The following is an 18,890-nucleotide window of genomic DNA, read 5'->3' as shown; positions in this document are numbered from 1 at the left end:
CAAATTTCTTTTCCACATTCTCCATGGGATTTTCTCATTTCTTTTCCTTGCAATTTACTGTTTCTTTACACATATGAAAGGGAATCAAAGTACATTAACACCTACTTTTACTTTCAATATACTCACATTTGCACTGCAATCAAACTACTTGTGTAAACCAATTTCACATGCAAAAATCCCATTTCATGCAAACCAATCATTACAATTATTTCAGGGAGCTTTTTCACAAGCCAGTGAGCTCCATTTTCTAGATAATTTTGTGTACTATTATTAGATGGTTTCATCATCCAGGTCTGGAAATGATTATACACATACACATACACACATATATCATTAAACAACATTTCCAGACCTGTGGAGGTTTTTTTTTTCTTTCCTTGGTCAATCTGTAGCTCATTCTTCAAGCAGTGGGAAAACTCAGGAAGTAGTTTTAATCAAAAATGTGATTTTGGGCCCTAACCATTGCCTGTTTCCCACAGCTTTAAGCCCAAACTGAAAAATTTAGTTAGTTTGCTGGCCGACCATATCACAATCAATTCAATCGCATTGAATTCTGCATGCTATTATTATAGATGTATATCTAAGAATTTTTAACAGAAATCACATCAAATTGATCAAGTTAAATTATCTGAGTCTTCCCATTTAGACAGGCTTTACCTTTTTATTACCTGCTAAACCCCAGGTGGGAATAAACATTTTCTTCTTTATTCATAGTTCCTTCAGAGTTTTCTGGCTCTTTTGAGAATGGTAAATTCTCGAGATCTTTATAATACTGCAGTACTCCTGGGTCTTCCTACCATACATAACAGCATAAATTAACCATATCTTCTTTGGTCAGCCCCAACGTCTGAATCATCTTACTGTATGGAGGGGCTTCCCAACTTCTAAATATTTTTTCCCTTAAAAGACTAGTTGGGTCTATTTACAATTTGGGATTCTTCCTAATTCTTTTAGTGAACTTCTCACTTTTACTCAAAGTTACACCCATTTGTCTTTCTCCTCAAGCACTGGATTGTTACTACCTGTCTCTGTCCTTTCTAGCTTGAATCTCCCAGCAGACTCTGCCTTATTTTTAAAGATCCAAATGTATAGAGACCTTTGTACCCACATTGTTTGCACTTTGCCAGGACTCTCATGAGTAAGTTTGAACTCCACTTTTCTTTTTCCAGACAGACCACCAACCTGACCACCAACCTGATTCCTAAGGGATTTCTTGGACCTTTCCATGGGTATCTGGAGCCTGATCAGATGCCCTCCCTTGTATCTGGAATCCCTGACCCCCCCTTACCCTGACCTTTCCATCGACAAATTATTCCAACAGTCACACTCCTTTCAAAGTGTAGGAAAACCTTTATTAGGTTTTTCCCATGTTTCAATCACACACACACAAGACAAGACTCCCCTCAACCGTCCCCTTCCCAAAATAATGGATTTCTACTCAGAGGGTACAATTCCACAACCCTCTGCGCAAGCCTCTTAGGTGTTCAGGGTAGGCAGAATCGGAGCCTGCCAGCAAATGACCAGGGCAAAATCACTGGATAAAAATTTCCAGGACCGCTCTTGACATTGCCATTGGTCTCAGCTGGTTTCTTCCATTCGCCATAATGAAGGCCACTGAACCTCAAAGCAGTCCAGCTTGTACCTTGAAGGAACAATGCCTTCGAGCCCCACTTGGGGCGCCAGAAAATGTAAGGTCCCAGAGGTTTCCCGGAGCCACTGAAATGCCAAAGAGAGTGAGACTCGAGACGTGGCTTGCAAAAAAATATCAGCTTTTTATTCTTTGGCCAAAGTAAAAAGTCTGGGTGATTCTATTTCCAAAACACAGGCAAAAGCATGTAAGGAATAGACACACACTGCAAGAGTGGCTCAGAGTATTATATACATTTTACGCCGATAGAAACAAGTTTATCCCATCAGACAAAGCTTCGTCACCAACGTGATCTTTCTTTGTTCAGGCCCCTGTCTCTGCCCATGCTTTGCTATCTTACAGAGTATCCCTTGTCCTTGTGTGTTTGGGCTCCTAGGCGCCCCCCCCCCCCCGTCTTATCTATGGAGCAGGATGTTCTTGGGAACTGTCTCCAAGGATGTGCCTAGCTCTGAAACAAATGACAGAAGCGAGAAACCAGATAGAAAAGGATACAATTCTCTTATAGAATGAATTCCTAACAAATGATTCCCAACCATAGCAAAATAGTACAAGCAACTTCTTTAACAGAAGCAAAGAGCAAAGGTTAGATTGATTCGTATCAATATGGCCTTTCACTAGATAATGTTCCACAAGTGACACATTTATGGGTTACATTATTCTTTCCCATCTGGGTCTGTATCATTCTTAAAACTTGCAAGGGACTGCCACAAAGAAGAGGGGATCTACCTATTCTCCAAAGCACCTGAAGGCAGGACAAGAAGCAATGGATGGAAACTAATCAAGGAGAAAAGCAACCTAGAGATAAGGAGAAATTTCCTGACAGTTAGAACAATTAATAAATGAAACGACTTGCCTCTGGAAGTTGTGGATGCTCCAACACTGGACGTTTTTAAGAAGAGAGTGGATAACCATTTCTCTGAAATGGTATAGGGTTTTTTCCCTGAGCAGGGAGTTGAAACTCCAAGGTCCCTTCCAACTCTGTTATTCTGTTAAGTGTATTCAAGGACTTTCAGAATACTGTTCTGTTCCGCTCAGTCTCAAACTGAGAGATGGGAGGCAATAAATTTAATAATAATACCTACCTTGACCCTCAGCGAGAAATTACTTTGATATAATTGTGGGACTTGTGTTCTCTGAGGAAGATAATTCAGAGAATTATGCCAGAGATTCAGCCATACTGGACACGGGTGAAATGCTCCCAGTTCGGACTGGATCGCCCAATCCGGTAGCGATGGCGGTGGGTAGTTCGGAGAACCGGTAGCAAAAATTCCTCCCCCACCCATGCCCAGCTGAGCCGTGCGATCATCAGAGGCTTTTTTTATACTTTTAAAAGCATTTTTTCTACAACCTCTTTGGCCGAAAAGAGCTTTTAAAAGGCTCTGACGATCAGGCAACTCAGCTGGGATCGTCAGAGCTTTTTAAAAGAATTTTTTTTACAACCTCTTCGGCTGAAAAAATGCTTTTAAAAGTTAAAAAAAAATTGTCCACGCCCGCCCATTCACATTAACCCCCACCAAGCCACGCCCACAGAACCGGTAGTAACAAATTTTACATTACACCACTGACTGGACAGGTCTCAACAGAGGAGGAAGACAAAGATGGTGAGGTGTAAATTAGAGAAACCCATACTGGCTCAATCATTGCCCGATCAATAAGGACCACATTAGTTGTTGGAGTTCCTGGACATCTGGTGAAAAATGGGCTAAATGAATCAGGACTGTTGGCTGAGCAACCAGGACCAGCAGCTGCAGAAATGCTGAAAGAAAAGGTATTTGCCCATTGCAAATATACAGAGATAGAAAGCAAAGAAATAATGATCTGTTACTACAGATCAAGCCCAGCAAGAAAAGGCTATTTGAAAAAAAAGCAAAGGTAGTATCAATAATAATAGGTACCTTGATTGCAATCCCAAAACAACTGGAGCACCACTTGAACACCATTGGCATTGATAAATTCACCATCAGTCAATTGCAAAAAATGGCTTTACTCAGCGCAGCTTACATCCTGCGACGATATCTCTAACACTATCAAACATCAACATCTGCTTGTCCTAGGTTCTTAGGAAGGACTCGATTGGTGGATAAAAATGCCAAATTAGTCTCAACATCTGGCTGACTGTGTGATGGAACCATATAATACTATTAGGTGCCTTGAATGCAATCCCAAAACAACTGGAGCACCACTGTAACACCATTGGCATTGACAAAATCATCAGCCAATTGCAAAGGGCAGCTTTATTCAGAACAGCTTATATCCTGCCATAATATCTTCAGACAGTGAAACATCAATATTTGCCTATCCTAAGTCCTTGGGAAGGACTCGGTAAATTGATAAAAATGCCAAATCCAGTCTAAACATCTGTGACCAACCATAATAATAATATTAACACCAGCTTCTTGCAGGTCTTTGGCAAGGACTCGATAGATGGATATAAATTCCAAATGCAGTCTGAACATCTGGCTGACTGTGCAGTGAATCATAATATGCTCTCTATTGCTTAGTGCTGAAAAAACAAGTTCTCCCATATCAGTAGAAATGGCCTTGGCTAACAAACAAAAACATATTTTCCTGAAGTTAGAAAAGAGGTCTAGATTGCTAGGTTAAAATGCTAATTTTTTAAAAATGCTAATAATGAAGCCTAAAATTCCAAATAATATTTGGATGATGATGATGATGATAATAAATGTTTTGAAATACCATATTTAATATGGTAAAAAAATTCAGAAATCGGCATACTGAAAAGTTATCCCAAAGCAGCTAAAATATATGGCGATTCTTCTATTTAAATTGTTAACAATATATTCACATATAATGAGTAATAAATAAATACATTTCGAGTGAGTATAGAAAGTTATTTCTATATTTTAATAAAGATGAAAAAATGTTCATAAAGAAAAGTAAACAGTAACATTAGGAATAATTTAATGATCAAAGGTGTTTTATGGAACTGATGGAAGGGATTTTACATTGCATGGAGAAATACAAAGTCATACACTGGCATGACTAGTCCATATATCAAAGAACATATAGTAAGAAATAATGGAGTGAAAGAATAGATGGACATGGACATTGGCATTAAGGTGATCAGGAAGGCTAAAATAATTTGACAGCAGATATGGGTAGATGATAATATGAAAGAAAGGAATTATGAGGGAGAGACAAGAATTGAAGGATATGGGTACAGACATTGACTGGTGGCCATACTTACAAATAAAATCAAGGTATAAGAAAGATTCGGCACAATTTGGATTCCAAAAAGGCCAATACGAATTAGATAAAATTTTACAAGGATCACAAGACAAATTGATTAAAAAAGTTTATAATTATTTATGAGGATATAAATTAGAAGAAGAGGTGGTTAAGGAAAACATGATAATTTGGGCAAAGAATTTCGGCTACAACATTGAATTAGACAATTGGGAAAAATTATGGACAATAAATAAAGAGCCTTGGTAGTACAGTGGTTTAATGCACCCTGTTATTAACACAGCTGCCTGCAATTTCTGCAGGTTCGAATCTTACCAGGCTCAAGGTTGACTCAGGCTTCCATCCTTTCTAAGGTAGGTTAAATGAGGACCCAGTTTGTGGGGGCAATAGGCTGACTTTGTATAAATGTACACAAGTATGAAGGCTATAGCTTAACGCATTGTAAGCCGCCCTGAGTGTCCGGAGGAGGGTGGCATATAAATCAAATTTAAAAAAAAATAAATTATAAATTAACAATGTCTGTACCCTATAAAGAAAATTTGTACAAAATGTTTTATAGGTGGCACCTCCCACCGGCCAGACTGGCAAGAATGTTCCCCAACATTCCCCCAACATGCTGGAAATGTAAACTCCATAAAGGAACTTATTATCACATGTGGTGGACCTGCCCAGTGGCAAAACAATATTGGCTAACGATCAGAAAACAAACAGAAGAAATAACCCAACAAAGAATAGAAATGAGGCCAGAAACCTTTCTATTAGGCATAATAAATGGACAATATGAAAAGGAAATAAAATACTTAATCATTCATATAACAACAGCAGCACAAATAATTTTTGCACAAAATTGGAAGAGTAGTGACATACCAATGGAAGATAGAGTAATTAGCAAAATCATGGAATGTGCAGAAATGGACAGACTCACAAAGGAATTACAAAATAGAGAGGAACACGATTACTATCTAGTATGGGAAAAGTGGTACACCTGGTTGGAAGGCAGAAAAGGGAAAAAAGATTAGGAAGTAAGTGGAGTGACCTAATACAGAAATAGGAACATAAACTACGAACACAGGTTAACAATGAACCACAAAGATAGACATAAGAGATAGACTAAACAATGAGGAGTCAAAAGCACAAATAAGAACATACAGCATAGTTACGATAAACTTGATATATATTTGAATTTTTGTTTATATGTTTACATGTTTTGTTTGTTTTATTGTGATTTGGTTAGTTTGTACTTTCAAATAAAAATTAAAAAAAAGAAAGAAATCATGAGAAGAAACCTTGACTTACAAAGGTAAAGAAATTATAATTTTAAAACAAATACCACGAAGGATTAGCAATCAATGCCAACAATATCAATTTTTAACAACACAACTGATTAGGTACAAAGTAATGTTTAGATGGCTGACACCAGATGGAATTTTAATTACATGGCAAGATAAAAAAATATAAAGTAGATACAATAGAGAAGGCAAGAGAATTTTATAATCTACATTTCACACAGGAAGAAGAGCAGGAAAGCAAAGAGGAATGAGAGAGCAAAAGCCAGAAAGAAGAAGAAATAGAGCGAGAAAGAGAAATAAGAAAAACCCAGGAAAAAGAACGAGAGGAAAGAGAAAGAGTGAAAGCAAGAGACAAGAAACACTAAAAAACAACAATAGCAAGCAATGGAAGAGGCAATTAAACTTTTTTCAGTAAACATAAATGGATTAAATGTACCAAAGAAAAGAACACAAACATTTACAAAATTATAAAAATTGGAAGCAGATGTGATATGTCTTCAAGAGGTACACATCAAAAAAGAACATCAAAAACTATTAGAGAATCCAAAAATAGGAAAACTACACATCATTGATACAAAAAAAGAAAAGAGGAGTAGCAGTATATATAAAAGAAAAGATAAAATCAAAGTTAATCTATGCAGATGAAGAGGGTAGAATTGTAATGGTGGAATTAGAAATGGAAGGAAAAAAATCATTATTAATAGTAATATATACCCCTAATAAAAACCAACATGAATTCTTTAAAAAAATACATAGCAAAGTAATAGATTTGGAATATGAAAATGTTTGTCTAGTTGGAAGTTATAATGCCATAGTAGATGTTAAAAAAGATTACAAGAGCAACAAGAAAAATAAAAAAAGAAAAAGAAAGAAACACTACCAAAAGAATTTTATAATATGGTATCGGAATTAAAATTGAGAGACGTATGGAGAGAAATACATGACGACGAAAACCAATACACATTCTATTCTTGCCCACACCAATCTTGGTCCAGAATAGATATGGCCTGGATGACTGCAAATATTTGGATTGGCTTAGAAACAATAGAGATAGGGGTAAATGAATGGGTGGATCATAACCCAATAATTATTAAATGGAAGGGACAAAAAGGATTTAAGAGATGGACCATGAACCAAAATATATGTAGAGATAAAGAGTACAAACAAATGTTAGAAAATGAATTGGACGTATTCTTTACAATAAACAAAAAAGAAGACACCTCCTTAGAAAACATTTGGGACATGGCAAAGGCATATATACGAAGATTGAGGATTGTGTATATAGGAAGAAAAAATAAAGAAAGGAGACAACAGCAAGAAAAACTATGTGACGAACTAAAGAAAGCAGAATATAAATTACAGGAAGATCCCCAAAACAAAAAAGTAAAAGAGGAAAGGAACATAATTAAACATAAAATAAATCTGATATCTCAAAAAGAAGTAGCCCAGAGAATAAAAATGGCAAAACAAAATTATTTTGAATTCGTGAACAAAACTAGTAGATGGCTGGCATACAAACTGAAAAAAGATAAAGATAAAAGAATGATATACCAACTCAAAGATGGGTTATGCAGTTCAGAAGAGAAGTCAAAAAGAAAATCATTCAAACATTTTATTCAAATTTATATCAACAGGAAGAAATAGAGGAAGAGAAAACAATATATAGAAGGATCAGAAATGAATAAAATCACAGAAGAACAAAAAGAAATACTAAATAGACCAATAACTAAACTGGAAATAGAATTGGCACTGAAAAAACAAAAAAATAACAAAACACCTGGTCCGGATGGGATACCGGTGGAATTATATAAAAATTCACAGGAAATATTGGGAGAAATAATGTTAGAATTATACAGTGATGCTCTGGAAAATGCAAAAATCTCAAAAACTTGGATGGAAGCAATAATAACCATTATTCCTAAAGATGATACGGACCAGCATTTAATACAGAATTAAAGACCAATTTCTTTGTTAAACACAGACTACAAGATATTTGCAGCAATTATAGCTGAAAGAATTTAAAAAAAATTGAATAACTATATACACCCAGATCAAAATGGATTCCTTCCGGGGCGACAAATCAAAAACAACATGAGAATAATAATAAATACATTAGAATTCTACAAAGCACAAGCTTCACTGGTTTTCCTTGATCCCCAAAAGGCATTTGACAATCTGAATTGGAAATTTTTAATGGAACAACTAAAATTTATGCAATTTGGGACAAAATTTGAAAAAAATGATAGGGAAAATTTATACAAAATAAACAGCAAGAATAATCATGAATGACGATACAACAGAACAATTTAATATAACAGAAGGGGTAAGACAGGGATGCCCACTCTCTCCACTTTTGTATATATTAACATTGGAGATGCTCTGAAAAATGTTAGACAGGATCAAGAAATAAAAGGTCTAAGAATAAAGAATGAAGAATACAAGGTTCAGACCTTTGCCGATGACATGGTGTTCATAGTAGAAGAACCGCTAGAATCAGGACCAAAATTAATTAAGAAATTAGAAGAATTTGGAGAAGTAGCGAGATTTAAGATCAATAAAAACAAATCAAAACTAATAACCAAAAACCTTACTAAGAAACAAGAAAAAGATTTGGAAATTAATACTCAAATTCAAGTAACCAAGAAAATAAAATATCTAGGGAATTGGTTAATAGCAAGAGGTTCCTCAATCAAAGAGGATAATTATGACAAAATAGTATTACAGATTAAAAAGGATTTGGATAGTTGGAAAAATTTGCAGATATCATTATTGGGAAGGATTGCCACCATCAAAATGAATATTCTACCAAAACTGCTATTCCTTTTCCAGGTTATACCAATAAAATTGGAAAAAAAGTTCTTTGAAACATTAAACAAAATAATTACCAAATTTGTATGGCAGGGAAAGCGACCAAGAATCATACTTAAATTTCTACAGGATACAAAAGACAGAGGGGGAGTAGCACTCCCAGAATGGGAATTATATTATCAAGCTGCTGGCTTAACATGGTTAAAGGAATGGATAGAACTAAAGAGAATATTAGTGATAGAAGGCCATGATCTACAAGTAGGATGGCACGCTTGCCTCTGCGATGGAAAATATAAAATACATAGTTACTTTAAGAGACATATAGTAAGAAATGCATTATTACAAATGTGGTTGAAAATTAAAAAACAACACTATGCAAAAATACCAATTTGGTTTTCACCGACAGACATATTAAACAACCCAAATTTAACAGAATTAAATACAATAATTAGATACAAAGACCTAATAGACCAACAAGGAAAACTGAATTCAAAACAAGAACTGGAATTGGATTTGAACAGAGATATAGATTGGTGGATATATATACAAATCCAATCCAAATATAAGAAGACACAAAAACATATGAAATACAAAGAGAACATCATGAATTGGATAAAATTATATTAGGGTCAGATGAAAAACTAATTAGCAAGATGTACAAATTTTTACTAAATTATAAAATGGAAGAGGAGATAGTGAAAGATTCAATGATTAAATGGGCACAAAACTTTAATTATACAATAGATTTGGAGAAGTGGGAAACAACATGACAAGTAAATTCAAAATTAACATCATATATATATATATATATATATATATATATATATATATATATATATATATATATATATATATATATATATATATATATATATATATATATATATATATACATACACATACACATACACATACACATACACATACACATACACATACATACATACATACACACACACATACTGCCCTACTCCGGAAGGACTCAGGGTGGTGAACAGCCAAAAAGATAAAACACACAAACTACAAAATTTAAAAGACAATATAAAAACCCATTAAATAATTTAGCCCAAAACAAATTAAAACACCCCTAATGTTTTAAAACAAATTTACAATTTACAATTAAAAGGGAAGTTAGGCCAGGCCAGCCTGTTGAAATAAAAAGGTCTTGAGGGCACGGCGGAAGGTGCGTAAATCCAGGATCCTCCGTATATCCGGGGGGAGCTCATTCCAAATGGCAGGTGCCCCCACAGAGAAGGCTCTCCCCCTGGGGGCCGCCAGTCGACACTGTTTGGCCGATGGCACCCTGAGGAGCTCCTCTCTATGTGAGCGTACTGGCCGGTGAGAGGCTACTGATGGCAGAAGGCGGTCCCGTAAGTACCCAGGTCCTAAGCCATGGAGCGCTCTAAAGGTGGTAACCAAAACCTTGAAGCACACCCGGAAGACCACCGGGAGCCAGTACAGCTCGCGCAAGAGAGGTGTTACATGGGAACGCTATGTCACTCCCATAACCACCCATGCGGCCGCACTCTGAACCAGTTGGAGCCTCCGGGTGCTCCTCAAGGGGAGCCCCATGTAGAGAGCATTACAGTAGTCCAGGCGGGAGGTGACAAGAGCATGAGTGACCGTGCGTAAGGAGTCCCGATCCAGAAAGGGACGCAACTGGCAGATCAGGCGAACCTGATAGAAAGTCCTCCCAGCCACAGCCTCAAATGCTCTTCTAAAGACAACCGTGAATCCAGGAGGGTGCCCAAGTTGCGACCCCTCTCCATGGGGGCCAACGACTCACCCCTAATAGTCAGTGATGGCACCAACTGACTATATCGGGATGCCGGAAGCCACAGCCACTCGGTCTTGGATGGGTTGAGCCTGAGTCTGTTTCTCCCCATCCAGATCCGCACGGCCTCCAGGCGCCGGGACATCACTTCAAGGGCATCATTGGAGTGGAGATGTACAGCTGAGTATCATCAGCGTACTGATGGTACTTCACCCCGAAACCACGGATGATCTCACCCAGTGGCTTCACATAAATGTTGTATAGAAGGGGCGGGAGGACCGACCCCAGTGGCATCCCACATATAAGACGCCTCGGGGTTGACATCTGCCCCCCTGCCAACATAGACTGCGACCGGTCGGAGAGAAAGGAGGAGAACCACCACAGCACGGTGCCCCCCACCCCCAACTCTTCCAACCGGTTCAGCATGATACCATGGTCAATGGTATCAAAAGCCGCTGAGAGATCTAATAGGACCAGGACAGAGGAAAAACACCTGTCCCGAGCCCTCCAGAGATCATCAACCAACGCGACCAATGCCATTTCCGTTCTGTACCCAGGCCTGAAGCCCGACTGGAACGGATCCAGATAAACCATTTTATCCAGATACTGGGGAAGCTGTCGCACCACTACACTCTCAACAACCTTCGCCACAAAGCGAAGGTTGGAGACTGGACGATAGTTTGCTAACATTGCTGGGTCCAGGGAAGGCTTCTTAAGGAGAGGCCTCACCATCACCTCTTTCAAGGCGGCGGGAAAGTCACCCTCACTCAATGAAGCATTTATAATCCCCTGGAGCCAGCCTCGTGTCACCTCCTGAGAAGCCAGCACCAACCAGGAGGGACATGAGTCCAATAAACATGTGGCTGCACTCAGACTACCCAGAATCCTGTCCACGTCTTCGGGAGTCACAGGATCAAACTCTTCCCAGATAACATTCTCAAGATCTGCCTCCATCATCCCTCCTGAATCTACGCAATCAGAGTCCAAGTCGTCCCGAATCTGAGCGATTTTGTCATACAGATACTGCACAAAGTCCTCAGCCCTACCCTCCAAGGGGTCCTCCCGCGCTCCCTGGTGGAACAGGGAGCGGGTCACCCTAAACAAGGCGGCCAGGCGATTATCTGATGACGCAATAAGAGCGGCAAAATAGTTACATTTTGCTGCTTTTATTGCCACTAGGTAAGTCTTAATATGAGACCTTACCAGTGTTCGGTCAGATTCAGAAAGGCTGGCCCTCCAACTACTCTCCAGGCGTCTTTTCCAGCGCTTCATCTCCCTCAGCTCCTCGGTGAACCAAGGAGCCAGGTGAGACTGGCGCCGGGTCAGAGGCTGCAAAGGCACGACCCGATTCAAAACTCCAGTGGCCTCCCTATCCCAGGCAGCCACTAGGTCTTCAGTCGAGGCATGAGCCAGAGCCTCAGGGAATGGCCCAAGCTCTGTCTGGAACCTATCAGGTTCCATCAGGTGCCTGGGGCAGAACCATCTCATCAGTTCCGCCCCTCTGCGGTGGGATGTGGCGGTTCGAAGGTCAAAGCGAAGGAGGGAGTGATCCGACCATGACAAGGGCTCAATCGCTATATCCCCTATCTCAAGATCACTCAACCACTGACCAGAGACAAAAACCAGGTCCAGCGTGTTTCCCCCCATGTGAGTAGGGCCATGAACTAACTGGGTCAGGTCCATAGCCGTCATGGAAGCCATGAATTCCTGAGCCGCCTCAGACATCTCACCGACAGATGGCAAGTTAAAATCCCCCATGACCATAAGCCTGGGGGTATCAACCACCACCGCGGCTATAACGTTGAGTAGCTCGGGCAGGCTGCCGCCACATGGCAGGGAGCCAGGTACATGATCAGCAAGCCCATCTGTACCCCATGACACCACTTCACAAGGAGGGACTCACATCTGGCAGTTATCAGCAGCATACAAGGAAAACCAGAGAAAGATGTTTTATACATGGCATTTACCACCGACAAGAATCACAAAGATGTTCCCAAATAATAACCCAACATGTTGGAAGTGTAAGAAAACCCATGGAACCTGTTACCATCTATGGTGGACATGCCCGGCAGCGAAAAAATTCTGGACAAATATAAAGAAATGGTTAGAAAAAATAACAGATCAACCAATAGAAAGAAAACCGAAAACATTACTAGGAATATATATGAGAACATATACCAAAGAAATAAAATATTTGATTTTACAGATCATAACAGTGGCTCAAATAACATATGCACAAAAATGGAAACAGGAAGAAACACCAACAGATGAAGAAGTCATAAAAATTTTTTTAGAATGTGCTGAGATGGACAAGTTAACAAAAGAAATTAAAGAAAAAAAAGAGACAGATTACTATACAATTTGGAACAAATGGTATGAATGGCTTGAGAGCAGAAATAAAGAACAACAAAAATAGGGGAGAAGATAAAATGTAAAATATGTATGTAACAAATATATATATATATATGCTAATTGTTTTAAGGGGGGAAGTTAAGCATTAATGGGTTTTTCAGGCATCTGAAACAAATATATAGAAATGTATAAAATTAAGGCTATTAGGATTAGAAAATACATTGTAATCAATCAAAAAGGGGACAATGAAAATGAAACAATATGAGAGACATGGGGGGGGGGGAGTCACAGACCACGAAGAAAGACTTGTTAAAAAGAGGATATATTTATATGTTGTATGTTATGTGTTTGTGATAATGTGTAGTAATAAAACAATAAAACTTTTTTTTTAAAAAAGGAATATAAATGGAATAAAGTTACATAAAGATCAATACCACAAAACATTATAGTTACTACATCAAGATGAAATTCCTAAAATAATTATATCTCAGTTTTTCTGAAAAGTATCATGGCTAGACAGTTTAGAAGTATCAATCATAAAGCTATATCTTTTCACTTTCCCAATTTACTAGTTAAAGGAAGGATAAAAATGATACCATATAAAGACAAGAGGCTGGTCCAGGATCTTGGGGCATTACATTTCATCTTAGACTAATTTGATCTCATTCTGGATTTGTTCTGAATATTATTGATGTTGGGATATACTATGTATCTCATCTAAAGTTTATGGATAATAAACAATATAGGAATGTCTGACTTGTTACTTGTTTCTACTTCAGTCTAGAAATACCTGACTCTTTTGAGTTGTCTGTTTAAATAATTTCCCAATATTTTGAAGTTATCGTATAGTGGTATGCAAAGTTGGTAACATTTACTTTTTTCCACCAGGATTAAAAGAGAGCAAGCAGCCGTAAAAATTCAGAAGAGATGGTGGATGCATATTACAAAAAGACTATTTATACTTCTGAAACACACAATTCGTGCAGCGGTAATGTCTTGTATACAGTGATGCCTGACTAAATATAGCATTATTGTTTTACCCTTTTTCTTTCCACACCCCCTGTTTTAAGATAGATCCTCTACATCCATGATGGCAAACATATGGCACACATGCCAGAAGTGGCACGCAGAGCCCTCTCTGTGGGCATACATGCTGTCGACAGCTGCTGTTCTGGTTTCCAGCACGTGCATGTGTGCCGGAGCCCCAGAAACCCAAAGACCAGCTGGCCAGTGCGCATGCGCCATCTCTGCTGGGCCTGGGTGGCCATGGCGCCGATGGGGATCTGTCTTTTCCCACTCACAGTCTTTCTATCTAGGTGCTTCACCCCCTTCGGGCTGGGCGGGTCTGCTGAGTGGCAGCGGTGGCAGTGGCTTTGCAAGGGGAACACGCTCCACATGCAGGGCAAGGGCAAGACCCATAAGGGGGCTGAGGAGAAGATGACCAATGGCGACACCACCTGGCCCATGTGAATTATGTTAAACTGGCCCAGTCGTCCATGACCACCCCGGCTCCCTGAGGACACAATGCTGATGCAGCCTGCAGTGAAAGCAGGTTTGACAAATTCATTTTGACAAATGGTGCCTGATGTCTGAATAAGGTCAACATTCTATTTTTCAACTAAATGCCTTTTTTTTTTTCCAGATTCATTTTTTGTGCCATCCAACTATTTTACCATTTTCCCTGATTCTGTTGAAGGTTCCCAACAACATGAAAATCTGAATCTTTCCTTTACGTTACAGGTCACAGGATTCTATGCTATCTGGAAAATTAAAATTCTGAAAGTTGGGTGTGTGTGTGCGCCCACACGCATGTGCAAAAATATAATTGTTCCATGTTTCCCTGAAAATAAGCACCAACCAGAAAATAAGCTCTAGCATGATTTTTAGGATGCTCGTAATATAAGCCCTACCTCAAAAATAAGCCCTAGTTAAGATCATCAGCCCTTGGGGGTGGTGGGGGTGGCCAGCACAGGAGACAGTGAGCGCACGTGAGCTGATGGTTGACACATTCTGCGGCTATGCAGCCCATGCTGCACAGGTTAGTCCGAGCACTGTGACAGCCAGGCCGTCTGTCAAAACAGCAGGTGGCAACAGAGGCATGGGGGATGGTCCTGGCTGCTTCTTGAGGATGGAGGCTCTCTACCCTTCCTGTTTGCTAGGGCCGTCACAGTTGGGGCGGGAGGGAGCAGGAGGCTTGTCCTGCATGTGCGGCAGAGCTGGAGGAAGATATTAGATGGCGGCCAAGCCCGCAGGTGCCGTGATGTGGCACCACCCCATCCCGCAATCTGCCTCATCTCGCTTTGTGGTGGCGGAACCATCACCAGGTAGAGGCACGGCGAGGCACCCAATCCAGCCCCCCCCCCAGATGTGCTGCACGGCCGCCTGCCCCATCGCAGCTGCAGGCAAGCAAAAACAGACGGGATTAGATGGGCGTCCAGTGGACTGGATCGCATGCCTCCACTTGCTGCATGGAGGGCTGGCCCAGCAGTCGCAGCGCTCAGACTCACCTGCACTGCATCTTGTTTTCGGGCAAACATGGTAAGATAAAATCTAACAAGAACCAAGAAGGATGAAAAAGAAAAGAAATAACAGAAAAAGTGCAAAAAAGAAATATTAAAAAATGACTTCTGATTACTGATTATAGCAGTTTTAAGTATAAATGTAAATTAAACTCTCTTATTTTTTTAATCTCAAAACCCCATATTATAATTTCATTTTTTTCAGTTTCACACAAAAAGTCACTAAAGGGTTCTGATTGGTATTAAACTTAGATAAATTTAGATTAAACTGTCATTCTGATTCTCTAGGAAAAGTATGAACCTAGTATTTAGTACAATGCTATATTAAGGTAAAATTCATATGTATGTTAGCACTTTTACTGTAAAGATATAAGAAAAAAACTGCTCCCCCCCCCCGCTTCAATTTCTCCATTTAAAAGACATGTAAAAGCAATAGGTTAAGATCCATAAAAAACATGACATTCTGGGATGGGAATTTTTCAAAACCTCCCCTCCTAAACAGAGATATTTGAGCTAAATTAATAGCTCAATGGATTTCAAAGATATATTAAAAAATTTGCATTGCAGATTCAGAGACAACAAGCAAAAGGAAAGGATAATTTTTAAAAATAAAACAGATCCATATCTGAGTTTTAACTGTCACCATTCAAAATACATTAGAGTGCAGTATTGCACCTTTGCAATATATGCTCCCCAGGGATACAGACCTGCAAGCTATACATACATATTCAGTATATTAGCTAGGGTTTATGGCTTGATAGTAACACCAGTTGCTTTTCTTTGTATATACCACAGTTTCTCATTCTTTTCTTTCAGCAACCCACTACAAATTTTGAGAGGGTTTCTGTCATTAGTAATGGGAAAGTAAAGATTTACTTTCATCAGTGAGCTGATCATTTATTGGCAGTAAGAAACTAATTATTCTGTTTCCCAACAATTAAAACAGGAAGCATTTAAATTATAGTACATATTCTAAATTAATTTTATATAGTATAAAAAAATAAAATATCCCCAAGTTTTTTTAAAGCCTCGTTCTTTCTTATATGTATAATATATTTAGTTTTTTTTGCCTCATTGTCTCACTGTGCCTTTTTTTCCATTGAAAATAGTGCAGCCATGGCCACCTATCTCTGTCTTACATTTGTAGTAATTACAAATAATATATTGCAAAATTTGTTTTTAGAGTTGAACAGCATTATCTTATAATGTTTCAATTACTGTTAGTTTGCCTAAAGATGGGATGATTTGGTAGTCTTAAATCTAGTGCCAATAAATATCTCAATATTCTGAAGGAGTATATGAATCTAATATTGGCTATTTGCTTTTATGAATTGCTTATGCTACTATATAATTGTTGCTGATTAAACCAATATTTGCTGTTTGCTTTTGATATGATATACTGCTAGAAATAATTTATTAGGAATTAAGCTTTGTTATTGGCTTTTGCTTATATTATTGTATACTGTCAGAAATTAGTTGTTAGGAATTAATTCTAGCTTAGTAAATTGTAACCTTAATACTGGTTGGCATTAGTGCAAAGATTGTTATCTAGCTGCTGTGTCTTGCTTCTATTCTTGGCTTCAAAGCTAGGCACATCCTTGAAAATAAAGAAGAAATTGTTACCCAGGAATATCAGGCTCCATAGATAAAGGAACCAGAGTAGGGAGTTTTCCTGTCTCATAAATTCTGAATCCTGAAAGCATTCTGCTGAATAAACAACTTGGCCAAGGGGGAGGGGGAACCACCCCTACACAAGGCTATAGGAATACTCCATAGATAAGGTAGACAGAGACAGGGACCTGAACAAAGAACGCTTTAAAGATCACGTTGGTAACGAACCTTTGTCTCTGATTGGGTAAACGTTGTTTCTATCAGCGTAAAATGTATATAATACTCTGAGCCACTCTCGTAGGGTGTGACTATTCCTTACGTGCATTTTGTTTGTATGTTCTGAATATAGTTTGTCACCAGCTTTTGCTATAGCCATAAATAAAAGCTGATATTTTTTGCAAGCCTCATCTGGAGTCTCACTCTCTTTGGCATCTCAGTGGCTTGGGGAAACTTCTGGAATCTTACAATTCTAATTACAGTTTATTGAAAAGCAGATATTCTTTTTTCTGAGTGAAAAATTTGAAAACCAGGGCTGTAATATTGTAGTGTGGATCATGTTATTCAGTATTCCTCCAAATAGTGATATAATATGATTTCTTTCAGGATTTTCCATATCTCTTTCCCACATCCTCTCTTTCCCACATCCTCACCCCAGTGATATTCAAAACTGTATAAATACTGAGTATGCCAAGGGCTCATTGAGCTATTTGCTTGTTCAAATATTTCTCCAAATATTTCAGTTTCTAAATCTTGGGCTATTTTAAGCATACTGTTGCCTCTCTGTTTCTCTTACTAACCTCAATTTGTATACGCAGTGATTATAACATTTCTGTAAATATAGAATGTTGCAAATCTGTTGGTTAAATACTGTATTTCTTTCAGGAGTATTGCATTAGCTATGATATTTTAAAAAGAGTGAATCCTTTAGAAGCTGAACTTCTTAAAGAACCTACTATTCAATATAAAGTCCGATTCAGGTAAAATTAGTATTTTTATTTTCCTTGTTTCTATGTATGAGATTACTTTTGTCAATATGACAATGTTTTTGTATACAGAGAAGGAATCAGTGCTTTTTAAACACCCATTCATATTTTATAGGCAGTAGAGTCAAACAGGATTAGGGAGACAGCCGCTATATTCTACACTACCAAGCCAATTGTGATTTTGTTTACCATATTGTTCAAACATAGTGGATAGATCAGATTGTGATTAAGGAGAAATGTAGAAACCAGATTAATAGCAAAATAAGAAATGTGAAGAGAGATAAATACTTTGTTCTTTAATCTGTTTTCAAAAAGTATTTATTTATGCCACAGGAAAGCATTCAGATTTACAAATGGGAAGTCTGAAATATAGTTTCTATTCAGTAATTTCTGTGACCATCTAGCCTTTAACATACATATGTTGATCTGATTAAACTGATTACTTATTGATAAGAAAGATGAAGCAAGAGTTATACTGTACATTCAGAATTGGTTTTTATTATGATGGCTGAGAGATTTTTTAGAATTTTCTATACAGTTGTAATTCAGAAAGGGAGACATTCATTAAATGATCTTAGGAATTGGATGTGGACAAATGGAAATTGTTTCTCTTCATAACAGGAAAATATTTACTGCAATAGAGTCAATTACCAAAAGGAATTTTTGCATAAAATACCTATGCTGACTCAGATTATGATA

General features: G+C 38.2%; 1 protein-coding gene across 3 annotated transcripts in view; it reads left to right on the top strand.

Moving 5' to 3' along the window:
- The window catches only part of C5HXorf58 (chromosome 5 CXorf58 homolog), an 83,711-nt gene that overhangs the window by 8,266 nt on the left and 56,555 nt on the right, over positions 1-18,890 (top strand). For all 3 annotated transcript variants that reach the window (XM_034433179.3, XM_034433180.3, XM_087871343.1), the window contains 2 exons: positions 13,967-14,066; positions 18,091-18,185. In XM_034433179.3, coding sequence (XP_034289070.2) covers positions 13,967-14,066; positions 18,091-18,185 — 195 coding nt within the window. The remainder of the gene's footprint in view (positions 1-13,966; positions 14,067-18,090; positions 18,186-18,890) is intronic.

The sequence above is a fragment of the Pantherophis guttatus genome, chromosome 5 (genome assembly GCF_059756535.1).
Source record: "Pantherophis guttatus breed Tessera chromosome 5, ASM5975653v1, whole genome shotgun sequence".
NCBI classification, from domain to species: Eukaryota; Metazoa; Chordata; class Lepidosauria; order Squamata; family Colubridae; genus Pantherophis; species Pantherophis guttatus.
Note: the sequence above shows the minus strand (reverse complement) of the source record. Positions and strands in the feature narration are given on the sequence as shown.